The 23,253-nt window shown below is 39.2% G+C and overlaps 1 protein-coding gene across 2 annotated transcripts; it reads left to right on the top strand.

The window, feature by feature from the left end:
- The first annotated feature begins 1,526 nt into the window (after positions 1–1,526).
- On the top strand, positions 1,527–23,163 carry ptprna (protein tyrosine phosphatase receptor type Na). Of its 2 annotated transcripts, none has more exons than XM_005918355.3 (24): positions 1,527–1,968; positions 5,268–5,318; positions 9,915–10,025; positions 10,255–10,360; positions 10,450–10,597; positions 10,763–10,958; positions 11,202–11,354; positions 11,499–11,636; positions 11,761–11,795; positions 11,885–12,126; positions 12,371–12,457; positions 12,579–12,658; positions 13,976–14,040; positions 15,631–15,840; positions 16,119–16,337; positions 16,442–16,589; positions 16,732–16,805; positions 17,175–17,252; positions 17,441–17,560; positions 20,057–20,223; positions 20,985–21,038; positions 21,194–21,258; positions 21,918–21,991; positions 22,102–23,163. In XM_005918355.3, exons 1-24 carry the CDS (start codon positions 1,893–1,895, stop codon positions 22,171–22,173), a joined length of 2,769 nt encoding a protein of 922 aa, XP_005918417.1. In that variant the 5' UTR covers positions 1,527–1,892; the 3' UTR covers positions 22,174–23,163. The 2 variants fall into 2 exon arrangements, with proteins under 2 accessions (XP_005918417.1, XP_005918416.1); XM_005918354.3 differs by having other exon boundaries at positions 16,071–16,337.
- The last annotated feature ends 90 nt before the right edge of the window (positions 23,164–23,253 follow it).

Raw genomic sequence — 23,253 nt, 5'->3', positions numbered from 1 at the left:
AGAGAGCAGCAGGCTCTGCATCAAACCATGTCAAACCATCAAATCATGAGTCACGCTAGATAGAAAGGCTACTTCCTATTTTATGAGACCCCAGTACAGCAGACAGTCAGCTGCTAAAATGAAGAGAAATTGATGCTCACAACAGGTATGCATTTAAAAGTGTAATGCAAATTTCATGACACAAATTTCACATATTATATGTTACCAACCAAACTGTTCAAAAACACAACACTGTGTTTTTAATGAAATTTTAGTATGTTTCAGAAGAGTGGCTTTTAAATTACTGCTGTTTGCTTCATGCAGCAGCGATTACCACTGTTGCCTCACCGCAAGAAGGTCAAAGGTTTTAATCTGTTGGCTGAGGATAGGTAGTCAGCTGTCACAGATAAGTCATTTGGACATCTGACTTAAAAATAACAAGAAAAATAAATTGAATGTGCAGCAGTTGAAGGTTACATACAGCATAGAGTCAGATAAACATGTATTGTAAGCTAGTAGCATGATTATATATTTAATTCTTCTTCTCCTTTTTTTTAAACCTTTTTCTGTTGTTGTATTGGATCAGTACTATAAGTTAGTTTGACTGCTTTCAGCAAACACCACATGTGTAAAAGGAAATGATATGTATGCCCTTTCTAATCCCTGAGCTGTGTCATGATTTAAATATTTTATATATATGATAAAAAGCATTTTGAATGTTTTCGGTTTTGGTTTTTTGTTTTGGTTTTGTTTTTGTTTTCTTAGAGTGGTGTACCACCACCAACAGCAGCAGCCACAATTTAACAAGTGCCAACTGTTTTTTCACAGACACAAGATGGAGCAAGAGGACAAGCAGAAAAGAGAAAATGCTGTGGCACTGCTTGGGGGGGAAGAGAGTTCTGCCATATTTAGTGGAGTTTCTATTAGCTATAACTCATCAAGTGTTGACAAAAGGAAATTGCCTTGAGATGGAAGAACACACACACACACACACACACACAGTAATAATAATAATTAAGAATATCAATGTGTAGCCTACATAAACGTTATATTTGGGAGAGGGCTCAGAGAGCCTTATTATGTGGGAATCCTTTCCCTTGGTCTGGTCTCCTATTACACTGTCCTCTTACCTGAATTCACTGAAGGGCTGAAGAATTAACAATCTCGCCAAACCTTTGACTCTGGAGCACATTATTTTTTAATTTTAATAATAAACCAAAAACCTTTAGCGCTATTTTTTTAAAAAAAAAAAAGCCTCATATTTACTTTCAGCTACAAGAAAGTTAACCTCGGACAAATCCTTAATGAGGCAAGAAATTAAATATGGGGCTGTACTGTATACCGTTCAATTGATGCGACTGACACATGTGCACATGTGCACATGTTCGAAGGAAGAGAAATATATCTACATTTTACGTGAGAGGACGCACAAAAAAGAAAGAAAGAAAAAAGAAAAACAAATATGGATAACGAATGCATGACGTTCAGGAACGGGCGGACTATAAAAGTTAACGCTTTCGTTCACCATCCCTCCCCAGCCCCCTTTCTCAAAGCCGTGATGACGTAGGTGCAGGTTGAGCTCCTGTATGGAAGAGAGCTCCCTGTTTCTACAGATTCTACGTTATTTCCGCAACTGTGCCGTCGTTGAGTCGATATACGTTGCATGTTAACAGTCTATCCCCGCTTCTCTCGATCTCCACGCCCCACCCGGTGACTGTGAAGAGTTACTTTTCTCTCCTATTTATTTTTTATATTTTTCCCGTCACGTGGGCTTTTAGGGTTCAATGTGAGCTGTCGACTCCACACGGGCTCTTCCTTTTTATCAATATGGACGTTTAAAAGAGTGGAAACGCAGAGGGACTCCGCATCTTTCTCTCTCCGTCTCCTCCTCTGCTGTGAAGCTTCGCAAGATCATGCAACACCTTAAACCATGGCGAGCTCTGCTCCTTTTGACGGTGCTGTATCAACCAGGGATCTGTGATAAATACGGTAAGAAAATGATGGAAATGATAGTGGAGCGGTAATCATCGCGAAATACACTCCTGGGATATTCGCAGTTTGATGATAGCAGATGACTTTACCATGGTGTCACCTTTACCGTAGGATACTTTATCCTCTGTTTTTGGTTTTGTAATGAGTTCCTTTCTTTTATTATACTCTTCTTATCGTTCAACAACGGACTGAGAGATGGACTGTGTGTCTAAATACAGAGGATGTTTAATGAGATTAAACACGGGCAGAGGAGAGATGGAGGATGTGGGGAGTAACAGGGAAAACAAAACCGAGTCTTAGCAATGAGTAGTTTTTTGTTTTGTTTTTTGTTTGTTTTTTTGTTTTGTTTTGTTGGTTTTTTTTTGGGGGGGGGGGTTGTTTTTTTTTGCTTATGATGCATTAAGGGATCATTTTAGGGTACTGTTACACATGCACTACTCTGACGCTCCTTGTTGGGCTCAGTTTCTATTTGGGTTTTTTTTTGTTTTTTTTCACGCTTCCAAGAGAGACAAGAGTAGGGAGCTGCCAAATCCACTTGTTAATGAATAACGCCCACACTAGTGTGTGTAGGGTCTACAAAACATGATGAAAAGTAAACAGCAGGGGTATATACATGTACATCACTAAACTAACTAAAGCTGTACTTAATAATATGACCAAAAAACCCCACCTAATTCAAGTTCAATAAATATTTTGATTACTGGGCTGAAACGTGAAACCAGTTAAACATTTCCACTCAGTAGAAATGATCGTGACATCCGTAATAGTCCCTGTCATTTCTATAACAATGCTAGGAATACAGGTTCAGCGTTATTATTTCAAACTGACGGCAGCTGGGTTGGGTTATGAGCTTAGTTCTTTTAGTAGATTGATGCGTTGTGTGTGTAACATGAGCAGGTTGAGATTTGTGATGCAGGCAGTGAATTCAGGGAGTAATTCAGAATTAAGCTGAAAAAAGCAACTGTTCTCTCTCTCTCTCTCTCTCTCTCTCTCTCTCTCTCTCTCTCTCTCTCTCTCTCTCTCTTGCTCTTCATTTTTCTTCTTTGGCAACAAACACAAGAACAACCCAGAAACACTTTGTGACAATTTAATGATAAACATGATGGCAGGACAGAGCTACTTACTTAAAAAAGCTCTATAAAATAAAATGTAAAAAATCAACACAAAATGTTGGTGTGTTAGTTCTTGCTTTTGAAAATATCATTAAAAAGAATAATGTGACTTGTAAAACCCATAGAATAATAAGAAAGCGCATAAACTAAAAGAACAATAAAAAGCCGTGCGGCTCAAATTTCAGCACCATGGAGAGAAACCAGTAACCACTGTTGCTTCCCTTTGTCCATTCATCCGATAGCACCTCTTCTTTCCTCCCATCTCTCTTCTTTCACACTTTCATATGATGATCAATCCATCCATATGTCTGACTGTCCGTCCTCTCGGAGACCATATGATGCTCAGTGTCTGAGGCGCTCCGCTCAGTTATTTCTCTGATGGCCTGACAAAAAAAACACTGTTTGATAGGTCAAGTTTCCTCAGAAAAGCTAATGGATTTACTGGGATCTTTGTGATACATTTTTTGATTTTTTGATACATTTGTGATACATTACGATACCTTGCTCTGGTATACATTCTACTGTTCTCTCTCTCTCTTCCTCTCTCTACATATATCTCTACAAATATATATATATATATATATATATATATATATAAATTGCAAAAGTGAACATTATATGTGACAGGATATGTCTGATATTTTTGTAATACTTACTCCTAATCTGTTGATGTGAGGAAGCTGACTTACTGTACCTGCCTGCAGAAAGTTTTATAGTGAAATCATAATAGTAGCAATAGTAAATACATGTAACGATATCTTGTTCAGATATTGAAGGTCTTCCTCTGTGCTGTGTTATAAACCAGAGTGTACAGTTACTATGCAATTTAAAAAAAAATGAGAGCCATAATTTAAAATGAACTTACGACATGTTTTTTTATCTATTGTTTTTTTTTTTTTGGTTTGGGTTTTAATTTGGGTATTTACTTTCACTTATGATGGTGTGTATGTCAGTCCTTCTGCAAGCCCCTGCAATTACACAGATACTTTTTTATTCAGTGAGTGTTGCGCATGTATATTTTTATTTTTGCCAAAGCTTACTTCAGGTAGTAACCACCATCTCTTTTACGGTGGGTATGTTGACGTCAGTGCAACGCAAACACATCTTTGGCTTATTGTTTGTGAAAGAAATCCGGTTTGTATTCACAGTTGTAAGATTTTGCTTCAATAATGCCACTCATGAAAAGAAAGTTTCAGGGCTTCTCAGCAATACAAAATCCATGCACTGTGTGTTTGCAGTGTGTCTGTTTCTAAGCGGTGAGTCATTTTTAGGTACTGCGTCATTTCAATAAAAGGTAGAGAAAATAGTTCTCATTCTTTGCTCTCTACTCGAGTTTGAGTTTAACCAGCCAGCTAGATTACTGACATATTTGAGATATAGTTTTGCATGTACACACTCTGTCTCACACATCTACTTAGAATTGTTTTGTTTTATTTTATTGATTTTTATTTATTGTCTGGTACATGGAAATGGATCGAAGCATAGACGAGGGCGAGTTATCTCATGCATATTCTGCTGGGTTATAGTCCTCTCTATCACCAGCCACCTGCTCTTTCCCACATTGCCGTACCCTCCAAGGTCTTACTCACTGACCTAAAAAAAGAAATAGTGTAAAATCTACAAATGAATTACAGTAAAATACCCCAAAATATATAATGAAAGCATTGTTATTTGCACCCATGTTCAATCACTGTGTCATCTGTTAACAAATATGCATTTTATACCTGCAAAATTTAAAGGTCACAAACATTTTGTCTTCACCCATGCTTATCAAAGGCATTTGTTCAAACACAGATATCATTTCAACTGTGTCATTTCATCAGAAAATGAAATAATAACAGTCATAAAGTTTTAGCCATTTATTTTTTGGGTTAACTGGGTTAAGGGGGTGACTAAAATGCCATTATATAAGAGGCTTATTCTTATGTAAATAATAATTGCATTTACTTGTATTGACATCTGTAACATTTGTATATAAAAGGCAAGGTGACGATAGTGGGTGACTGTGTTATGGTTGCCACTGAGCAGTACGTTTCTCATTAAAATGAATAAGCCCAGGTTAAGCTCACTTTGTCTCATTTCCGCCCTCTGAATGTGCGTTTAAGGCAGTCGTTTCCATGGAAATTACTGTAAAAGATTTTACTCTGGGTGCTTGTTAGCCTTCTCTTTGTGTTTCTGTCTCAGGTTGCCTGTTTGAGCGAAAACTGTGCACTAGGGATCAGTTCTGCTCAGATGGTGAGTACGCCACACACACGTGCACACGCAATCAAACACAATGTTCTTGAACTTGTTAAACTTTTAAGACAGACCGCTTTCTTAATCCTTCTCTAACACTGCACCTTAGTAAATTAGTAGCCCTCGACGATAGGCGCACACAGATCCTAACACAAAGGCTGCGCATAGAATCATACAAACACAAGTCAAGGATTTTTGCTCTCTCTGCCTTATTTACCACAGATTCTCAGTCACCTGCCCCTCTCCTTTTCCTCATTTTAAGCCCCACCCCTGCCCCCTGTCTCCATAGCAACACTGACATCACATCGAGGTCGACCCCCCCACAGTTGTTGTGCTAATACAGTGATGAGTCACTGACACACACACTTACGTCCTTCCCCGTGGAAGCTTCACTTACGCAAGCGCACAATCATTGGACAGAATACTAAGTGGATGAGCTACCCAGGAGCAGACACAGAGACAGATATCAGCGTGTCTGACAACACTGGGAGAAAAACAATCCAAGTGGATGAAATGTTCCCCTTTTTCTTTTTTCCTGTTGATCTCTGTACCACCTCAAGAACCTACTAAGCAAAATAAGCTGTAAACTGTCTGTGTTTGTCAGACCCCAACAAAGATTAAATGACCTAATTTTTGGTCGGCACTGCTCCTGTAACACTTAACTAAATGTTTAACACATAAAGAATAACAGCAACTGTGTTGAGTTGATGAAGACAACGAGGAGCAATAATAAAATAATAAAAAAAAACATTAGGGCTGTATAAAGGTGTGTCCTCATTAATTGAAGCAACACATCTTCCCTGTTTGTGTTCAGAATAAAGGACTTGGATATGCTGGTGAATTTGTAATTAACTGCTAACCTTGTAGTAGCCGTAATGCCCTATTATTAATTTTTTTTTATTTATTTGATCTTCTAATGTACAGTCCACACAGGCTTCGCTGTAGTTATATAGGCCTAGCAGTTTTTGTTCATCTTTGAGACTTTAATATTTTATACTCGGTTCAGTCACTAATAATGTTTTCAATAATTTCTGTGATTACAAAGGTACTGAACTCTCAGAATAAAATAAAAAATAAGGTTTGCATTCTCTAACTTAACTTAAATAACTACAAGATTTGTTATTGCACCTTTTCAAAAACTAAACAGAACAAATAATTTAATGATCTGCAAAATGTTGTTTATTGTTTCAACCCAACAGTAATCAAAGACTTATGGGCTTAATCTATGATGTCCTCCGAGGTTTCGCCAAGGCTTCATTGCATCCACATTCACCCATTGAGCAGTAATTACTCCAATAATGCCTGCTCATTGTAAAACAGTCCTTTATATGGTTGCAGTAAATCTAAAATCTTCATGAATTATTGTAGTGGAGTCCCCTTTTCACCTTCAGTACTGCTGAGTGCCTACCGTGAAAAGGAACAATGATTGTATTGTACTGCATTCTTTTTAGTGTGTTTAATGAAATACATGCCTCCCTTCAGATCTTTGAGTTTGTGTCTGTGACAGGATGAAAAAGCTGCTTTATTCTGCATGCATTTGCAAGAAGTAGTGGAGTGTGCAGTGACACATTTTGCTCTGCACGATCCAAGTTTTTATGCTGAGGCCTGTAGTTTTTACTCATGACAGTCGCTTCCAGAAAGAAGTATTTGTAGGTTTACTGATGATCCCTATGATCTCACATCACGTTTATCATATTGTGATGGTTCAGTTACTCTAGTAGCTTATGCTGTTGGAAGCATTATCAGTGTAATGTAGGAAGCACGTTAAACCCTCTTCTATATATAGTAACCTAACCTTGCATCTTTGCTGGTTAATGTGTAACAACACAAGTCTACTGAGGACGGTTTAGAGGTTTCCTATATTATATATGGTGCTATAAATGACCAGATGATAGGGCTGTGCTTATGCTTTTACACGTATGGGTAGGGTCAAATTATTAAATCATTACTTCATCTGGCTGTTTTTTCCTGTTTTATTGTACATTATTTTACATTATTTACCTGGGATGAAAACTGCATGAGACAAAACTGCTGTTGCGGGTTTACTGTTAGTTGGACAAGCACAAGTTGTAGGTTACCAAATATATTATACATAATATAATATAATATATATTTTATATATATAATATAAATATATTATATTATACTGGGACTGTTTCCAAACAAGTGGACTGGTACTCGTGGTTCTTTTCTATGCTATTTGAGCGCTCGGAGTGCAGAGTGTTAATATTGCTGTGTTGTTGTTAAGGTAGTGATAAATCCAACGTGACTGATAAATGTATTAATGTTTTACAGCTTGATTGTTTCTATGCATACTTTTGTTCCAAGGATATAAATGATTAATACATGTTTTAATCACAGTTAATATATTGGGGGGAGTATGTTTTTAAATGAGTTCATTTATCTTGAATGTTATATTTCTCATATTGTCAGATTCTTTTGGATAACAACACTGAAATCGATATGCTATGTTCCCTGCAGAAAAAAAATGACATTTACTGAAATAACCAGAGCTCTCAGAATAGTCCCAGTCCAATCAAGCCATCCAGTTTGATGGCTTCTCTTCATTTGTCTTCAATTCTGCCTTTCTGTCATCAGTCCATTCACCAGGAATAATAACAGCTTTATACTCTACTAGTACAATAAACTGCCAGGATGGCCTTTCATCAACATTAACAAAGTTGTAATTTGATGATGCGTTTTACAATCATTAGGACGAGATATGTATTTATATGATTGTTTTTCTTTAGTGGTCTTGGTGGGGAAACATATACAAGTTTGTATCTTTATTTCTTTATAAGAATTTTTAAATCCTGTATCCCTCATGAGATTGTAAATTTCTTTGGTAAAATTAAGCACAAGGCTTAGGCTATTCTTATCATATGAAACATTTTCTGCAAAAAAGAAACTAAATAAACATAATAGAATATATATATATATATATTTATTTATTTATTTATTTTTTTACCATAGTTAATGTTAAAATAGAGTGAAAGGTCTCGTAGTAAAAGTCTTACAATTCTCTTGGTTTTTGCCATCCAATTTCACTAATTCACAGCATTTTTAGCTGCTCTGATGTCAACCTTAACTCAAAGTGTTGTTTTGGCTTGAATCATAGATTATAATGACTCTGTAGGTATCATTTCTTTACCTTTAGTGACTGTTTCTTAAAGCAATAACAAGCTGGAACTGAATTCATGTTTTCTTTTTGGGCAAAAAATCTTTTAAATCAATACCTGACCTGACATAGTGCATGTGTAACACTTTCTACACTGCTCCTGAGTTTTCAATTGAAAAAATAAAAGCTGGGCTGTTTCATACAAAATGCGTGGCTATAAAAACACCTTAATCCTCCCTAATCTGTTCACTAAAACAATTCACTATCTCAGTGTGGCAAAGTGGGTTGTGTGAGATTTAGCTGGTGTAGTGGCTGTGGTGACTCATCAGTGCACCAGTTAAAGCATAGCCTGCTCGGTTTTATCTTTATTCCTATCACATAGCATTTCAGCAATCTAGGTCCTAATTCACTGAGTATACAGATTAGAAACACAAGCCTTCTATATCTGATTTAGACTTTTCACAGCGTTTCATTTGCAATAAACTCACCCAAGTGAGTTAGATGCTTACACATGTGAGCATACACTTTTTTAAGCACTAATTTCAGACCTTTTCCATGTAACCCAAACAGTTTATTTATAATTTATAGGGGCAATTCCTATTGCATTGCACTGATTACCTAAGTGCAAGTGCAGCAAATACTAACTTTATTAAGATCCCAGTAATTTATCGCTGAAGAGCAGATCTATGACGATGCATGCGGTTTATGATAACAAAGAGAGAAAACTGTCCACAGGTGATCCTGAGAATATGCTATTAATATTTCTGTTGCCATGAAGGTACCTGCAAGTTAGCAACTTCAATTTTTCAAACGCACTTACACACACAGATGGCGACAGGAGCTCTTCAAAAGGATTGTGACAAGTGTGTGGGCTGAACTTCAAAACTATGACTCACTGCTGTGGGCTAGGGTAGTGTGGGCCACCATATAAATTACAGCTATGACTAAATAACCTCCAAAGCAGTGTCAGTGGAACCATTTGTATTGAAATGTATACGGTTAAATCACAAAAAGCACAAAAAACTGAACTTCGCTTGATGTCTTATGAAATAATAGGATCATTCTCAGAGGCTTACTGAGATATAAAAAATATAATAGCTTCTCTAATATGGCAATGTCTTTGTTATGAGGGGAATTTCTCCTGAGGGCCTTTTTTAACACAGCCGACATTTTGAATGAGGAAAAAAGTTAACGATTGCTCCCTTCTGTTTAAGCGTTGCACTCTGCCTTTTTTGTCATAACTGTAAGCAGACATGTCAGTATGCCAGTGATGGTGTAGTACAACGGGGGTCCGGAGACACAACTGACACAGCCACATAAAAAGTCAGCCAAATTTTGTTACTTACACCTGTTGATTTCCTGCTGCATTGTGAAATCACTGTCAGCTTAGTTGTTGTATCCTGGACCAGGACTCGAGAGGCTGCCGTTGGCAAATTTGGGGTTACATATTTACATTCGTATTCATGTGTGTATTTCAGATGGGTTGTTTGGTCAGTGTCGAACCTCTAAGCAGGACCAGGTCCAGTACCAGGTGTCAGTTCCTGTTCTGAAGAGGATGCAAGAAGTTCTAAAACAGCTCATGCTAGAAGGTGAGACTGAACATAATAGAGAGCTAAAAGTGTTAAAGTGAATACCCACATGCCTTTAAATAGCTGCGATAAAACAAAAAAGTGCTTTATTCATTCATAATGTCAGCAAAGAGCATTGATATCAGTGCCCCTTTTTCTGTCTGTATTTCTGTAATCTGTACACACACCATAGTCTTGCACTTTTACTAACAGCTATTTTTTTAAATGTATTTTCCATCTGTGTGTGCAGGGCTGTCATGGCAGGATGACATCACCCAATATATTTTGTCAAAGGAGCTGAAAAGAGTTCCTCATACCACACTTCCCTCAAAGCCAAACACCTCATCCTTGTCTCAGCAAGTACACCTTAGTTATTTTGAAATTGACAGAGAAAGAAATTGTATATTTATATAACAGATTTAGTCGATTCTTTCTTGGTCGCCAGGTCCAAACAGCCCTCCTCCCACCACCAAAGTTCAAAATCAGCGTCTGCTTCTCCTAGTGGCAAATATGTGGACTACATGATTGTTGAGCCGCCTCAGTCCCCACTGCACATGCAAACAGCATCTATGGACCCATACGCGTACCTCCAGGTATGAAAACACACACTGTGATTAGCAGCAGCTGGATTTGTGTCATTTATAACACTTCATGAACAGGTGTATACAAAATTTTGCATATAAGTGTAACACACATAATAATGTGCCACAGTTTACATCTGGTATAACAGGTATTATGTACTGTCTCTGCTAACACAGCACAGGTACCAAGACGAAGTAGAGAGATCTCTCATGGGTTCAGCAGGTGCTTATGCCCGCCCTTCTTTGAGGTCCCAGACCAACCAGAGAGAGCGTGATCGTGACAGGCAGCTGCTGCTGGAAGCTCTGTCTCTTTACCTGGCATCTGCACAGCCGTCTTACCGCCACAGAGGGGCTCCTTCCGTGGTTCCTGCAGGTAAAATTTTTTTAAACATAATTACTTTTTTTCATAATTTTTTTTTAACTAATTCAACACAAAGATAAATAGATATTTTAAAAATATTTAAATGCATACACTTAAATATATAAAAACAAACTATTCAGTCTCAGTTTCTCATGCAGAAAATATCCATAGACATAAAAAAAGATAGAACTCTGGCACATTTTTGGGCCAATCACAAACAATGATGTTTCCCGCTGTACCTGCTTTCATGAGCAGGTCTGCCTTATTATGACGACTTGGAACTGGATATACCAGTGGACTATGTGGAAGATTACACCCTACAGGAGAGGCTTGGTACTGCAGGCAGGCAGCAACCCTTGCAGACTAAGAAAGTTCTTCAGGACTATAGCACACTGTCTGGGAATAATGGTGAGAAAAAGGAACGCAAGCATAAATATATACAGCATAAACATAATGACACACATAGTTAAACTACAGATGCACATACATAATCTGCCAATATGTTTGAAAAATGATTAGTGCAAAAATAACAGTAATCCCATCCTGTGTTAGATGACTTGCGCCAAAGGATGTCGGCTGTCTTGCAGAAGTACGGAGTCAATCCAAGAGACCTCAGTCAGGAGCAGCTCTACAAGCTAGCTCTCACACTGCTGCAGCATCAGGGCAAAACTGGCACACCCCCCCAACTTGGTAATAAAACAAAACAAAACAAAAAAATTCCCAATTTCTTAAATATAGAAATATCATAATCCCTACAATTTCCAGCATTTTTTATTTAGTATTTGTGTAAAAAAGATTTTCTCTGTGTTCATAGATCCAGTCGAAAAAGACCTCAACACCCTCAAGGAAGTATGTTAGCATCTACTAATAGCAGTCATAAAAAATGTGATCGTAGGTTCTTACATAGCCGTGTTTTCTCCTCTCCCCCTTATATGCAGCTGTTAAAAACAGACAGCATTTCCAATAAGCCAGAGAAGCCTGTTCCTGTTGCCCCTGTCCCCTCCACTGCCTCAGTTCAAGCTACACCTTCATCCAAGAGTTCCAGCCTCCCCTCGTCTGCCTCTCAGCCTCCGCAGGCTGCTCCCGCTGAAGCTGGACTAGATTTTAAGGGACAGGGGCTGCCAGTAGTGGAGAGCACAGGGGCCAAAGAGGAGTATGGGTACATTGTCACCAATCAGAGGTCAGCACTTGATCTATTTTAACACTCAGTTCTTCGGTTCATAGTAAACACATCTAAAACATGAAAAAAAACTTTGTTTGAGTTACTAATGATTTCTTTAGTGTAGTGATGCTTTAATAAACGCTGTCTAATTATAGCCTGTTGTGTAACGTTAATAGTAATTTATAAGTAAAAAGCAGAAAACAAGACATTTATTAAAAATTTGTGTTTACAGCAAAATTAATGATGTTTGTTTCATTCGTAGTCCCCTGAGTCTGTACGATGGAGTCAAGATGTTGGAGCTGCTGGCTGATAAAATACACTTGACAACAAGCAGCTTCATCAACATTAGGTAGCACTGTAGTTGTATGTTAGATGCTTTAGAGACAGTTAGTTTGTTGTACTCTTAATTCCTGTATTTTTGCAGTTTTCGGCGATCCAACATGTGTGTCCCTGTGTTTATGTGTTGCCAGCGTTGTCGGTCCTGCACTGACTTTCCGTATCCGACAAAATGAGCACAACATGACGGCGGCAGAGGTAGCTGCTAAAGCCGGTAAGGCTCAAAAACACAGATTTGCATTTATCCACATACTGTACATATCCATCCATCCATCTTCATCCGCTTTATCCGAGGCCGGGTCGCGGGGGCAGCAGCCTAAGCAAAGAGGCCCAGACCTCCCTCTCCCCAGCCACCTCCTCCAGCTTATCCGGGGGAATACCAAGGCGTTCCCAGGCCAGCCGAGAGATATAATCTCTCCAGCTGGAGCAGCAGCTGCTCTACTCTGAGCCCCTCCCGGATGGCCGAACTTCTCACCCTATCTCTAAGGGAGAGGCCAGCCACCCTTCGGAGGAAGCTCATTTCTGCCGCTTGTATCCGCGATCTCGTTCTTTCGGTCACTACCCACAGCTCGTGGCCATAGGTGAGGGTAGGGACGTAGATCGACCGGTAAATTGAGAGCTTCGCTTTTACACTCAGCTCCCTCTTCACCACGACGGACCGGTGCAGCGTCCGCATTACTGCAGCTGCAGCCCCAATCCGTCTGTCGATCTCCGGCTCCCTTCTCCCATCACTCGCGAACAAGACCCCGAGATACTTGAACTCCTCCACTTGGGGCAGGAACTCATCCCCGACCCGGAGTGGGCACTCCACCCTTTTCCGGCTGAGAACCATGGCCTCAGATTTGGAGGTGCTGATCCTCATTCCCGCTGCTTCACACTCGGCTGCGAACCGTTCCAGTGCGAGCTGGAGGCCCTCACCCGATGAAGCCAACAGAACCACATCATCGCAAAAATCAGAGATGAGATTCTGAGGCCACCAAAGCGAAAGCCCTCCGCCACTTGGCTGCGCCTAGAAATCCTGTCCATAAAAATTATGAACAGAACCGGAGACAAAGGGCAGCCCTGGCGGAGCCCATCACCCACCGGGAACGAGTCCGACTTATTGCCGGCAATGCGAACCAAGCTCTTACAATGGTTGTATAGGGATCGAATGGCCTGTAGCAATGTAGCGTACTGTACATATGTTAAACACAATTTCACCATAAGGCTAAAACAGACCATAAGGCTCAAAATATACGTTCCCAATCTTTGGATTCATCCCCACTGAAACACTAAGAAGAGTACAGGACAAAACAACATTAGAAATGAAAAAAAGTGAAGAGTTTACCTTTTTATATTACATTAGGAATGTTTTTGTTTGGTAGACTTATACATACTATAGGCATTTCTTTTCCATGAACCGTTTGCCTCATGGAGAACTGAAATGTTGTAAATAAATGTGTTTTTGTCAGGTTGTATGCAAGAGTCGGTTTACAGTGTTAGACCCGATATTAAAAGGCCTGTGTTGTTTTTTTATTTTTTACTCCAACAGTATCTGAAAAGAATTTCCTGGAGTCTGAGACGGGTCTCAAGATTGTGCAGACTGGTGTGGGAGAGGTATTTGTTTTACACACAAACATTTTCATCTTTTTTGTTAACATTTTCGCTCTAATTTAATCACAGTGTACTGTGTGTCTTTATTTGCGCTTATCTTTTGTGGCTTTGTTTAGTACTGATACTATGACATGAATTAAATGTATAGCTAAGAAAGTGAGAATAACTTGATCACGTTTATTACCTTCAGCGATTAAGTAACCTTTGTTAACACCATCACTACACTTGTGCTGTATACAACTCTTTTTTTATGTGTGTAAATTGTGGTTGCCAGAACCAATAAGTGAGGCAACACATCCTAACAACCAGCATTTCACTTGTTGCCATGGAGTTCCATCTCCCCCCCACCTCACCCCTACTGAGGCTTCCAGATCCCAGGTGCTATGGCAACAGTCACCAATGTCATTAACCTCATTATTCACCGTTTCATATAAACAGCTTGATTCCTAGCCTCTGAATCGTCACTCATGTGTCAGTCTTTGTGTGTAATCGATCATTATTTCCAAAATGCGCATGTAGATTGAATATAAGGATGACACACACACGCACACACAGGCATGCACACACACAGATTGCTTTCAGGGCTACAGTGATAATATCACAGTCGTGCTGCCAGCATCTGTGTATCTGATACTGATGTGATCAAATGGCACAAGCTGATGCTTTTTTCTCACTAGACATGTGTGTGTGTTTGCGTGTTATTAATTTATTCGAATGATGTTGTCCCCCCCCCCCCAAAAAAAAAAACAAACAAAAAAATTACTGCATTTCTAAATTACTGTATGCTGTTTTCATTGGTTTTATGTAAATTTTGTAAACTACGACAAAGGACAGTTTCTTTGCATTTTTAATCACACAATATCTCAGTGCTGGTATTTGTCAGTAAACGATGATATACTGTAAAGTTAGGACAAAGTAAAGATACTGTACTACCTCTGTCTTTTTGGTTACCGCTGTGCACTTCCCTTCTGGCTTTTGATTTTCTTCTCTGCCTTGGCCTTCAAATTTAACTTGTCCTTTCAAGGCTGGTTGGTTTATTTATTAATTTTTATTAGTTTTTCCTTGGATTGACATTTCAATTTCACCGCTGTGAAACAGCCACAGCATTAAGCTGGCAAAACAGAGCTGGTAACTTCTGTTGTATGTGGGTAGCATGGGGAAAATTGTTTGTAAATAAAGATCAAGTTGAAGAATAGGTGGAATGACACTTGGGGGCAGACTATACCTCATAGCACTGATACATGGCATGTTGTATAAGATGGTTGGCTGATCTCCTGGAGCCTCAGCTGTCTTTTTAATGATTTCTGGGGCGCAACACCTTGACCTTTCAGACCTCTGTCTTTTAAACTTAGCTCAGCAGCTCACTGGGCACACATTGCTGTCAAGTGCAGTTACAGAGAAGCAACTCTGTTGGTAAAAGGAAATGAGTGGCCTTTGAATTGCAGTAGTGAGGGTGGATTTGCTGGAGCACCTTAGTTTGGGTTGACCGTTGATGAGCATGTTAAAAAATGGAGATAACAGCCTGTTTTCTTTGTGTTCCTGCCCACTTGTCTATATCTTACTCACTGCTCTTTATGATCATCCTTTTTCTAGAGGACAGATGCGCGGGGTCTCCCTCAGGTAACCAGGGTTTCCCAGGGCTCCAGTGGGACAGTTATCACCCTTGTTTCCATGGCAGTTGTTGGAGGTGTACTGGTATTGGCCATGGCCGTAGCTTGTCTCAGGCACTATGCTCAGCAAGTGAACAATGGCAAGCTTGGCCTGGGGCCAGAGGGAGGTGCAGAAACTCACTTTGACTACCAGGTAAGGTTACATAAGGGATCTGGTCAAAATTACATACAAGTGTCCTTTAGTGCTATTTGATGCATTTTCATCATTATGTATTTTTCCCAGTGTTGAGGTGTTATAATGGATGGAAAAGCAGAAAAAGGCAGATAATTAAAAGCATCGAGAAAAGCTCTTAAGTCAGGCAGTTAATTGCGTGCAGTTCGTGCATTAAATGCCTAAAGTAATGCAGTTTTCCATCTGTTCAGGAGCTATGTCGGCAGCACATGGCATCTAAATCCTCCCTGTGCCGCCAGGACTGTATGGGAGGAGTGAGCAGCAGCATCTCTGGACCTGCTGTAAGCACGGGTGCAGGTGGACGGAGGGGTACAGATACATCCCGTGTCAGCAGCGTTTCCTCCCAGTTCAGTGATGGTCCCCAGCACAGCCCATCCTCCACCCACAGCTCCACCCCGTCCTGGAGCGAGGAGCCTGCCCAGTCTAACATGGACATCTCCACCGGTCACATGATACTAGTGAGTGAAAAACAGTCAGCGTGGAGAGTAAATGTACTACAGATTGGTGAAATCTGCTCTTTGTTTATGAAATATTTATTTCTGGTGTCCCATCTCTTCCTCAGGCGTATATGGAGGATCACCTGCGTAATAAGGACCGTCTCCAGAAGGAGTGGGAGGCTTTGTGTTCCTATCAGGCGGAACCCAGTTCAGTAGCTGTGGCTCAGTCTGCAGACAACATGGACAAAAACAGACATGCTGAAGCCCTCCCCTGTTAGTTCATTAACATTTAACACTTTTTATAATTTCTATATTTTGTACATTTTCATGGAAAGTATTTAATTGAAAGTCTCACCAACCTTTAACCTAAACCTTTAACATAATTAAAGCCCAAACACCTTCTTTTTTCTTCCAGATGATCACTCTCGTGTGAAACTGAAGACTGATGTAAACCCCAATAAACAAGATTATATCAATGCCAGCATGCTTGTAAGAATCCCTCATGTCAAATAAAACATATATAAAATATGACATAGTTATTCAGTTAAGTATAAATTTGTGTAATACTCTGTTGCTGGATAGATGACTTCATAAAGAAAGGAGTCATTGTTTGGATGTAAGGAAACACTTTGAAGCATAATTATTTGGATGTGTTGTATGAGAACATACAACACATCCATCTGCAGCTCAATCAGGATACACCGTGACATATTTTTCTCTCTTGATATTCGAGAGAAATTAAGAAATACAAATCTTAATATTATAATTTTATGAAAATGCAAATTGCATCTGAACTTTCTAATACTCATATTCTGTGCATGGATTTTAAGAGACTCTTTTTCCTTTTTCAATCATCAGTTTGATCATGATCCTCGCCAACCATCTTACATTGCCACACAGGGACCTCTTCCCCATACTGTTGCTGATTTCTGGCAGGTTGGTGCAGTCTCCCCTCTGCTTCTTTTCCCCATCACTCTGTCTTCCTCCCATTTCTATGAATTTGTAATATATTCAGTGCAAAAGACATAGTAAAGCAGTGCATATTTTACAGCCATGTACTGAGTCGTCTTAAAGTGACATTAAGATGTGTGTTTGTGTGTGTGCTTGCTCTGTTCAACCTTCAGATGGTGTGGGAGAACGGCTGCACAGTGATTGTTATGATGACAGCTTTGGTGGAGGACGGAGAGAAGCAGTGTGAACGATACTGGCCTGACGAGGGCTCGTCACTCTACCACATCTATGAGGTTAATTTCCTGTTTAACTTTGAGCTTCCTCGCGTAGTGCAGAAGATAACATTACAAGTGTACATCCACAAGTGTATACAAGTGCAAAAATTGGCACATGTCTGCTTCTGTCACTACATTTTCTTTGTATAAAGCCTGTTAGCTAATTGATGTCTTAAGATGGTGGCTGTTTTCAAGATGGCTGTCCACAAAGGCAAGAAAATATGCACATTTTTATATAACGTAAACTAGACATGCCATTCCTGAATGATCATAGTGTCAAATTTTACAAGTTTCACAAAAATCAAGTCTGAAAACTTATTTTCAGCTCAACCTCGTGTGTCTGAATTTAGTTGTTTTTACTGTATTAATATTACTGATCTGAAATCACACAAACATAAAATCCTAGTAGTATTTTTTTACTGTAAAAAAAAAAACACAGACATGTTGAGTAAATTAAACTTGAAATGCAAATATAAATTGTACATTTTAAAAAATTATGCACACATTTTGTAAACATATACAACTATTTATCTAAAAATGCAGTCAATACACCTGCCGTGTTTTTATTTTGTACAACCACTTAAAAATATTACTCTAACTAAAATGAGAGAACAATCAGGTCTTGCAGTAAGATGCCCCACAAATTGTGTTTTCCACAGGGAAAAACCTGCAGGCCTGACAACAGGAGGTGTATCACTTAGTGACAGTGTTTACATTGCAAATGTGCCTTTGTGACGTCCATTAGTGCCCTTGCTGACACACAAAACAAAACAAATACTACACGACAGACTAACTACACAAGACAACACAACACACTAACTGTGCACTCCACGCTAAACGTCAGAAATGTCCCCCTTCTAAAAACTCTCTCTCTCTCTCACTCGCTCGCTCTGTCTCGCTGCAGTTCCCGTCACTCCCAAAACTTTCCCTTCTTCCTAAACAACCAAATCCCACGTGTTGACTTTTTTTTTAAATTGGTCGAAGAAAAAAAAATGTAGCGACAGTATTTAGAAAAAAGCCTGGCTTATATATACATTTTTTTTTTTTTTTTATCATAACTCTGGATTTACTGGCCTGTAATTAAAATGTAAAAACTTTGAAGTCCGAACATTCAACTCAGGCTCAAAACCTCAGCACGGCTGCAGCTTGTTGCTGTGTCAGCTTAAATCAGTCATGTGATTTGGAGGTGCAGCGTGTCCGTGGACCCCCAGACGGTTAATAACACTCACCTTCATTCCATTTCCAGAGTGTAACATCCAACCACCTGAAATCTGTGAATCTGTGAAATCTGAAATTCCCATGGTGTTGTTCAAAATGTGCTCTGACACAATCATGAGCATCGCTTGCTACTGAACACAAGAAAAAAGCCAGTCTGCGCTATGGGCTGAACCATTTGTTAATGGTGGAGGGGGGGTAACACTATGCAATATATTCAGTTTTAGCATTTCTATTCACTGTTAACTGTAACTACACTCAAAGTGTTAATCTAAGTGTTATTCTATAAGCTATCTTATTTTAATAAACAACACTGTCATATGCAAAACTGGGGTGGCACTTGGGGTGGCAAGAGATCATTTTAGAGTGGCACTTGCCACCCCATGCCACCCTTTTAGATCCGCCCCTGCTTAGACATGAAACTAAACCCCAAATACCCCCGGTGCCTACATCCAGCTTTGCATGAGTGTTAAAAATGTGTTTCTGGAGAAACTTTCACCATGGAGTAAAGGAGAGGGCAGAACTCAGAGAGCAATAACTTTATATACTTGATATCGTACTTGGATTAGTCATTTTATTTAGCCAATACAACAAATATCTGGGTGGCCTCACAGCAAGAGGGTTCTGGGTTTGAACTCCTCCAAAGAACTGCTTGTCGGGTTAACTGGTGATACTTAAGTGGCTGTTGGTGTGACCTAACGTTATCTGTCTGTTAGCATGTTAGAAAAATAACTGATTTACATTACATTTGACCTACCTATAGCGAAAAGCATATAAATCAAAGTGAAACTTGAAAAGGCAGTGGTTGAAATGATGTAATAAAACAGCCGTTTCTGAGATGGTCGAATTGGAAAAAATTGAAAACTGTTGTGGCAAATAGGATTTTTCAAATTAATGGCTCCATACCAGAGAGATAAACATGCAAAGTTTGATTCCTCTATCGATATTTGCACGATTGTTTCAACACTCATGGAAAAGATCCCTTGATTAGCCCTGCTGTTTTTGTGTTATGACAAAAAACGATGAGTCATAGAGAATACAATGAATAAAGCTGATTAGACTTAGATTCACTGTGCCTTGTTTATACTAAAGTTATTTTCACAGTAAGTAAGTACACAGTATGTATAACCTTTTTTTTCTCCTGGAAGTTTACCTGATTAAACGCTTGCAAGCTGAATCTCTGTATATTTAAATTTTAAATAATTCAAAAGATTCATGACTCATATTTTTTACCCCTTTCCCCTGCATCCAACCCCTCCCTCTCTTCTTTCCTCCCCACTGTGTCTTTGTGTATGTCAGGTGAACCTGGTGTCAGAACACATCTGGTGCAAGGACTTCCTGGTGCGTAGCTTCTACCTGAAAAATGTCCAGACGCAGGAGACACGTACCTTGACCCAGTTTCACCTGCTGAGCTGGCCAGCTGATGGCATCCCCACCTCCACACGACCACTGCTTGACTTCCGCAGGTAAGAAACTACCCACAAACATGCACGCAGACTGCCCTTGTTTATACAAAAGCATACAAATAAATATATGTATAAACACTTGAAATACCAGTAGTCACATTGGTGGATTTGAATCCCGCTGATCGCCTTCATGTCCATCTCTTTTCTGTGTTTTCCATCCTCCCTGCCATTTGTAAGTGTATATGATCACTTTCCGTGTAATTCATTTCAAGCTTAATCCATCATCGTTGACACTCTCTCTCTCCCTCTACCCCAGTGTGCAGGTTGACAGGTTTGTATTTTAACATCTCCCAGTGTCATTTTTGTGGTTTGCAGCTAGTACTCTGGCTCCAGTTGCATAGTCATAAAAATGAGCATTGGCAGGTGTGACTGGCTACTGCAAGAGGGACAGTGAATCTGTGGCTTCCTCTCCACTTATTCTATCCTGTTTTCACCATCTCACTGTCCTCCACACCCTCATGCAGTATCTAATTTTCCCGTCCAGTCAAATTTCCAGCTATTCCTGATCTCATTTTATTTACCTGTCACATGCAGTTATTCCATTCCTTGTATTTCCAACATGGTCACTTACTTTGTTTTCACTGTGATATTTCACAAATACTCAAAGCAGACTTTGCCATTTCTGTATTAATAATAAGATGTTATTATTTTATTGTGAAAAGGTCAGTTGTAACCTTTACCATAAATATTTTATAACCAAGCACATTTTCCTGTCATTTGTCTTTTTCTTTCTTTTCTCTCCCTGGTTTCTACTTTTTCAGGAAGGTGAATAAATGCTACAGAGGCCGTTCCTGTCCAATCATCGTTCACTGCGGGTAAGACTGAAAGGAAGATACTCTGGTGTTTGTAGGATCACAGATTTCTGTGGAACAACAGAAATCGCAGATATACATGTGAATTTTCTGCTTAAAGGGTATTTTAAAGAAAAATACTTTGTAAGATCATGTTTGCGTTTCTGTCACTCCCACAGTGATGGCACTGGCAGGACTGGCACGTATATCCTTATTGACATGGTGCTGAACCGCATGGCCAAGGGTGAGTCAGTTAAAACAAAATCATTACCCAGAAACATTACATCCATACCTAATCTTTATGACTTACAGCCCACAGATGATGCAGTGAGAGAGTTTGAGAAGTCAAATCTTTAATTGGTCTGAGTCATATTACAGTTGCATTTCCTATCAACTACAGCAGAGGGTGCTATAGTTACAAGCTGCTTGTTGAAAGAAATTAGGTACTGGTAGTTCAGACTATATTTTAATAATTACAAACTTAATCATATGTGCATACTTTTTCAGTATTTCTTGAGCTGAGTGGTTTAGCAACTTAACTGGAATCTTGTAGAAAGAGTCAGGAAACTTGAAATGCCATTCTATACCATTCAAAGTCTTATTTTACTGAAACTAATTTCAGCTGGGTTGCATTATCTTTCCCCCTTTTTTTTCTTGCAGTTGTCAGAATCTGTTTTTGTTTATCAGACATGGTTGCTGTCTGTTTAGACTTCAACCTCAAATGAGACATTGACCTTTTCACTGTCTCTTGTCAGTTCTATCACAATAGTTCTTCACAAATAACCTCAACAGATCTATTTTGTGAATTTTCTACATCCATATCATCTGAAAATAGCAGATTTAGATTGATGGAGATCAGAAAAAAACTATTAGTGATGCTGCTACTATTCTTGATGACATTAGGAGTGAAGGAGATCGACATTGCAGCCACACTGGAGCACATCAGAGACCAGAGACCTGGCCTAGTCCGCACCAAGGTACATAGCGTCCATTGTTTGTGTGCATATTTTTTTCAGTATATTTTTTTCTAGTCTTCAGATTGTGCATCATTACCCAAATGCCTCACTTCCCTGCTCTTCCTAATTAGGACCAGTTTGAGTTTGCCCTGACGGCGGTAGCTGAGGAGGTGAATGCCATTTTGAAAGCCCTGCCACAGTGAGATGCAGCTGCTGATGGATACAATGACATGCAGACACAAAAGAATACACGCTCCAGTGGACACACTTGTATGATTCAGTCATGTATGATCATTACTGTACATAAAAATCTGCTTGGCCACAGTGGAGCTATTATTGCTCTTGCTTTTTTCCCTGCTGACTCATTGTCTGGGTGTTTAAAACATTTTGGAATCAAATTTTATTTTGAGGATTTTTTTTTCCAGGAAGCAAAAGGAAAGAGAATCAAAGTTCTTTCCAATTAGAGCAAGATTCGATTTTTCTATTAGTATCTTAAGTTTCTAATTACACATGGACTCGGTTATCAGTCGGGAATTTAACAGAAAACCTTGGTGCCTGTGTGAATCCAGATGAATATGGGATAAGCGTGGTCATGCTGTCAGACAAAATAGTTATCTTACACTCATCTGATTAAATTGTTACTGGACATTATTACCTCAAATGATCAGCCAACATAAAAGGAATTTATGACCAACACAGGGTTTGTATTGGCTGCTCTGGTGAACATATAAATTGGACCAAAGTTATAATACTGTCGAACCCCCTGTCAAAACGTATCAAATATTTATGGCTGCCATCCCAGTTAAACATGGTGTGGTTGTTCTCCGATGTAACTTTGAATGTGTTGTTATTCATGTCCATTTGAATACTGTATTCTTTTGTCAAGTGTGTTTTTATTTCTGAGGCGTGTCTTTTTTGCCTTGAAAACATGATCGTTTGCTTTCAGCGCTGGTCGTTTCGTAATGGATGTTCGACTTGACCATGAACTACCTTCTCGCCGTCTCCCTTTCTGCACACAAAGCAACTTTGCGTTCTTCTATTGTCTTACTCAGTGTACGACCTTGTGATTCGTGTAAATAATTCATTCTGATGATTGTGTTTATTTCATGTAGCAGACCGACAGAAAATATCTATAAAAATGTATTTTTGACTTGACCTAAATAAATTTGTGATGTGATGCAGCAGAAAACAAACTCTAATGCCTTCAGTGTTCTCTGTTTTCTGGATTGCTGATTCTACCATGACTGCAAGATAGCCACTGTGATATAATCCATCATCAAGCA

This window comes from Haplochromis burtoni, unplaced genomic scaffold, assembly GCF_018398535.1.
Source record: "Haplochromis burtoni strain Fernald_Lab_line unplaced genomic scaffold, NCSU_Asbu1 Contig_29, whole genome shotgun sequence".
NCBI lineage: Eukaryota > Metazoa > Chordata > Actinopteri > Cichliformes > Cichlidae > Haplochromis > Haplochromis burtoni.
The sequence above is the reverse complement of the archived record's forward strand: the minus strand, read 5'-3'. Positions and strand labels throughout refer to the sequence as shown.